Source organism: Sminthopsis crassicaudata, chromosome 3, assembly GCF_048593235.1.
Source record: "Sminthopsis crassicaudata isolate SCR6 chromosome 3, ASM4859323v1, whole genome shotgun sequence".
Classification (NCBI taxonomy): Eukaryota; Metazoa; Chordata; class Mammalia; order Dasyuromorphia; family Dasyuridae; genus Sminthopsis; species Sminthopsis crassicaudata.
The window spans coordinates 630445337-630451336 of NC_133619.1; the positions used below are offsets into that span (position 1 = coordinate 630445337).

A 6000-nucleotide genomic window follows, 5' to 3' on the forward strand; every position below is an offset into this window, starting at 1 on the left:
GCAGGATTTCTTGATTTTTTTTAAAAAAAACTTTTATTTTCTTATATTTGATCTAACAAATATTAATTTTTCTCTCCCTTCTCTTCCCCCATTAGGAAAAAAAAAAAGAAAAGAAAACCTAAAGCCTTTAACAAATAGGCAAAGAATTAATCATGCAAATCAAAGCCCTCCCATGAGCTGTGCTCAGAGCTGCTCATACCTCCCTCTCCATCCCGAGTCCATCTTTCAGGGATGGGACCATTTTCTTCATCAGTTCTCTGGATTTGGGATCGCTCGGGGCATTGATGGGGTTTTTAAACCTTTCCAAGTTGTTTTTTTCCCCCTTATTGTTGTTATTGTAGAAATTGTTCTTCTAGTTGATCCAGGACATTCTCTGTCCTAGCCTCCCCCAGGCTCCTGGCTGGTACCCAGCGGCCTGGGGCTAATAGGAAGGCCCAGTTGGGCCGCAGGAAGAGCAGGGCATCCGTGTCCGAGCCCCTGCCTCTCCCTGGTGCACCCAGGCCCTCTGTTCCTCCCCTTTCTGTCCCCCCTCACCCACCCAGTTCCACAGAGTAGTTTCTTAGCTCTCTTTTCTCCCAGCTCTCCCCCCGGCCCCCCTTCCTTTGTCAGGCTGTCCCCTTGACTGACATCTCCAGGAGTAGAGATGCTGTGGAATGTGAGGTCCCCCTTGCTGCTGATGACCTGCCCCAGGGGCTCTCGTCCCCCTTCTCATGCTCCCCCCCTCTCTCTCTCCTGCCTCCAGCTGTCTGCAATTACGGAGTCTGTTTCAATGGAGGGAATTGCGCTGAAGGGTCAGCTCAGCTGTGTCACTGCCCCTCCGGCTTCCAGGGCCCCCGCTGTCAGTACGGTGAGTAGGATCCAGTTGTTGTACGCCCCCCTGCCCCATGTGGGGGGGCCATGCTGGGCCTGGTGGGGGGGAGGCTGGGGAGGGACTGAGTGAGAAACACCACGGGCGCTCTGAGCATGTGTCTGTCCATGTGCTCCTTCCCAGAGTCCCTTGTGTGCACATGGGCTTATACTTTCCTCCCCTAAAAAAACTGGCGTGATCCCAGTCGCACCCCCTGGCCGAAGGCTGTTCCAAACCTTGAGGCGTCAGGGAAATCTGAGTTTCTCCACTCATGCAATGTTTTGGATATCAAATGGGTCTTTATGCAAAATCAAATACGAGATTGTCTTTTTTGGGGGAAACCCTATCTTTAATTTCATTGGCATAGAAAGTTCTGCAGATGAAGATGGTCACCTGTTCTGCAGGTCAGCCTTAGAGGGCGGCTTGGGAGCACTAATTGGGTTTGGGTGACTGGTCCAAGGTCACACAGCTAAGATGTGATCATCCTTTTTTTTGTTTGTTTGTCATTTTGGGGGAGAACCCTATTTTTTATTTCATTAGTGTAGAAAGTCATACAATAAAGATGGTCACCTGTTCCACATTTCAATCTTAGAGGGCTGCTTGGGAGCATAATTGGGATTGAGTGACTGTTCCAAGGTGATAATCCTTTTTTTTTTTCTTTGTTCTTTGTTTTTTTGGGGAGAAATGTTATCTTTTATTTCATTAGTGTAAGAAATTCTACTATGAAGATGGTCACCTGTTCTGCACTTCAGCCTTAGAGCATTGCTTGCGAGCACTAATGGGGGTTGAGCTCACGCAGCTAATATGTGATCATCCTTTTTTTTTTTCCCCCCTTTGTTCTATTTTTAAACCTATTTTTAAAAATGTTATTGGTATAGAAAGTTCTACCATGAAGCTGGTCACTTGATTTGAACTTTAACTTTGCAGAGCTACTTGGGAACATAATTGGGGTTGAATGACTGGTCCAAGGTCATACAGCGAGGAGGTATCACAGACAGAGACTGATCCTAGGTCGTCCTGTCTCCAAGTCTGGTTCTTTCTATGTTACCCGGATGCCTTTTGAGAACAACAGGAAATATGATGGTTCTGGAGTCAGAGGATCTGGGTTCAAATGCTGCTGTATCATTACCCAGCTCTGTGCCTTTGAGAAGGTGGATCCCTCCCTCTGGAGCTCAGACCCCTCCCATCTCGCTTCCATCCTTGACAGCCTTTTACTTTTACCTGGCCTTGGTGGATGCACAGTTAACATTTGACAACATAAATTGATTCCTCGCGGGTTAATGGGAGTTTGTGCAAGTGAAATGGAAATCTCCATTGCTTCTGCATCTGCCAGGCAGTCAGGTGAAGGAGGAGGAGGAGGAAAGCAGAGACGCCCTGGCTCTTGGCTCCACAGGCAATGGGCTGGCTGCTTTTAGGGCAGCAGCACCGAGGCCCAGTGTGGCTCCTGTGGACCCCGAGCATTGGAAGGAGAAGGGTTTTGATGGAGACTTATAGATATTCCCTTTTCTTTTCTCCTGCCATCTGAACTCTGGGAGTCATGACAACTTGGGGAGCGAAGAAGAGGCTCTGGCGAGGTTTGGGGCAGGTCGGAGGCTAGTGGCTCTCTGCTAGTGTGCGGGGAAGCTTTCCTGGCCCAAAGCCTTTTGTGACTGGAAGGAAACTTGGTGTAGTCCATCTTTGAGAATCCATTCGTTCACACAATCGTCCTCCTCTGAGCGCGAGAGATCAGGCTGATTTGAGAAACACTGAGCGAGCCTCAAGACTAGAAGGCAGCAGTGTGGGGCAGTAACCTCCGGGCCAGATCCTACCTCCGACATGTACTGGCCGGGTCATCCTGCCAGTGCTGAGGGCCGCTGTCTGCGACTCTGTTGTGCTTGTGGTCCCCCCCCCCCCCGGCTCCTCATGGTGGAAGAGCTGAGAAGATGCTGGCCTGCGTCAGTAAAGGGGGGGTTCCTCACCCGAGAGATTCAGAAGCACAGGTCCCGGCCTTCCTAGAACAGAAGCACAGGTTCAGTCATGTTTGCATACCAAGTGATTTCAGGGGGTGAGGAGGAGAACTAACAATTGGAAGCGGGAATCGTGGTGATGGTTCAGGTGTGTCGAATTCTCTGTGGTTCCATTTGGGGTTTTCTTGGGAAAGATACTGGGATGGTCTGCCATTTCCTTCTCCAGCTCATTTTACAGATGAGGAAACTGAGGTAAATGGGGTCAAGTGACTGTCTCAAAGTCATACAGCTAGTAAGTGTGTGGGGCAGGATTGAACTCAACATTTGGAATCAAGAAGACTTGAGGTAAAATCACTCAGTAGCTGTGTGATCTTGGGTCAGCCACTTGTCCGCTGCCTCGGTTTCTTCTTCTCTAAAATAGGGGATATCAAAGCACCGACTTTATTGGTGTTGTGAAGATTATATAAGCTATATTAGCACTTAGCATAGTACCTGGCACATAGTAGGTGTTTAATAAATGCTTATTTCTCCCTCCCAGTACAATGCTCTATATACAGAAGGTGTTCATAAAGGATAATTGAATTGGAAATGGCCTCGGGAGTCTCCAGAACTTGAACTGTTGTGGTTGTCACTGGATCCAAAGGCTCGTGGTGGTTTAGACACGGTGGTGAGTCACCTCGGGACAGAGGCCCAGGGATGCCAGTTGTGAGAACAGCAGCCGTCTCCCCATCGTGCCAGTGGGTTTGCAGGGCTCCGAATGCTGAGTCAGACGGTCCATGGTCCATTACCAATTTCTTCATGGCCAGTCTCCCTTGAGGAACTTTAATTACGGTTACAGGTGGAAATTAAGAAATGCTTAAAGGGCCATTAAATCTCATTTGTCTAATCCTTTTGAGATACCCTGGGCTCTGCTCCTGGATTCCGTTCAGGAAGACCAGCCCAAGGGGAGGCTGGTCCAGGTCCCAGCTGCTGGGCTGGAGTTTTCCAGAATGGGATTTGCAGGCCCACGTTTGTCCCTTCCGTGGTCAGGGCTCTCACGTGAGTGGCCTTGGTGAACTTCTGGTTGGGGCATTCATAAGAAGCTGCCACCTGACTTCTAGTGCTTAGATGCCTCCTGATGCCTCGGCCTCAGAACCTTGACCTTTTCCCAGGATTTGCAAATGGGCTCTGACAGCTAACTGACCTTTAACCTTCAGGGTATCTCCTCATTTCATCTCCCCCATCCCTATTCCTTCCTCTAATTGAAATACAGATTTCTCTTCAGGGCACATGGGTTCCTGAAACTGAAGGCAGTTTTATAGCAATTTGTGGGGTGCTGGGCTATCTGCAGAGTAATCATGTTTTATTTTATGGAAATACTTCTTCCCTTCTGGGCTTAGCTGCCCTTCCCATCCCTACCTCCTTGCAAAAGTAGTAGATTCTGGCTTCCTTTCCTCTTCTTTCCCCACCCTCTTATCCCTGGTTGGATAAGATTACGCTTGAATGAGACCACTGTTTCTTGCCCGTACCTTTTGGATGGATGTTCATGGAGGTTGGGAGTAAGTTTAGGGAGTCAGGACATGTGCTGACTCCAGGGAGACTTCAGCGGGGTTAGGACCACGGAGGATGAGTGGGACCAGTGGGAACGCCTGAGCAACCCTCACCTGAGAAATAACAATCTGGATTTTCCCATCTGCGCCGTAGAAAAATGAATCTGTCGAGTGTCTTGGATGTCAGTCTAGTTGATTAATCTGGCAGAAACTGAAGCCCAGGGAGGTTCAGTGACTTAGATTATAAGTGGCAGAGAATACCCAGGTATTCAGCGCTTACTTTGTTCTAAGCACTGGAAATACAAAAAGAAAGAATGAAACAATTCCTACTCACCTTGTTTTAATTTTTTATTTGTATTTATTTTTAATATACATTTTTTTTATATTGGGAGATAAAAATCAGAGCAAAAGGGGAAAAGTATGGCAGAGATAAAAAAAAAAAAAGACAGAAAAAAGAAATGAACATACATGTGTTGATTTACATTCGGTCTCCTTGGCTCTTTCTCTGGACGTAGATGCCATTTTTTGTCCAAAGTCTGTTGGGATTGCTTTAGATCTCTGAACCGCTGAGAACCATAGTTTCATAATTGATCATCGCACGTCTCGCTGTTCTGTGTACAAGGTTCTGCTTGTTTCCTCAGCATCAGTTCATGGAAATCTTTCCAGGCCTTTTGTTAATCAGCTTGTTCATCAATCTTTGTAGAACAGTAATATCCCATTCCCTTCGTGTATCGCAAATTGTTCAGCCACTCCCCGGCTGATGGGTATCCACTCCTTTTCCAATTCTTTGTTACCACAAAAAGAGCGAGCAATTGACATTGTATCAGGGCGGACAGCGTGGATGAACATAGAAGTTTAGACAGAGTATCTACCTATGGAGATATGGAGAACATAAATACAAATCTGTACAAAGCAGAGAAGTACAAGGTAGTTTGGAAGGGAGGGCACTACCCGTTAGCTTCATGCAGAAGACGGTGCTTGAGCTGGGTCATGTTCCGGTGTGGAGGGTCGCTAATGCAAAGGCACAGACATGGGAGACGGGTGCCCCGTCAGTATCTAGCCAAATGCTGAGCACATAGTAGGTACAAAACAAGTTCTCCCTAGAATCCAATGGAAAGTAAGCTTCTTGAGGGTAGGAAGGGTTTCATATTGGCCTTTATATTTCCAGCACCTTGAACAGAGCGTGGCACATAGTAGGTGCTTTAAAAATTCTTGTTGATTGATTCATGGAGTGTATGAGTGAAAACATTTTAAAATGGGAGATGTGATTCATTCAGATGCGGAGATTTTGTGGGTATCCCACCTACTGTGCTCATGGTTATAGAGGGAGGGAGGTCCCCTCTCTGGCTCCTAATTGTAAAATTCTTATATAATAGAATAAACAAATCCAGAAACCTGGATTCCATGATTCTAATCCTTCAGGTGACAGCACTGGGGCATTTCCTGTTTAATTAAATTCTTCAAAATCAGAGTTTTGCAGGTGAGATTTTGATGTACTAAATGTTCCTCATGTACCGGGAATCTCTGCCATTTTGTGTGTGTGTGTGTGTGTGTGTGTGTGTGTGTGTGTGAGAGAGAGAGAGAGAGAGAGAGAGAGAGAGAGAGAGAGAGAGAGAGAGAGAAGAGACAGAGAGAGAGAGAGAGAGAGAGAGAGAGAGAGAGAGAGAGAGAGAGAGAG

The 6000-nt window shown here is 47.0% G+C and overlaps 1 protein-coding gene across 1 annotated transcript in view; it reads left to right on the forward strand.

Moving 5' to 3' along the window:
• Positions 1 to 6000, forward strand: part of MEGF6 (multiple EGF like domains 6) — a 376924-nt gene that overhangs the window by 83786 nt on the left and 287138 nt on the right. The window contains 1 exon segment of the mRNA XM_074306481.1: positions 743 to 847. Within this exon segment, the coding sequence (XP_074162582.1) occupies positions 743 to 847 (105 nt within the window).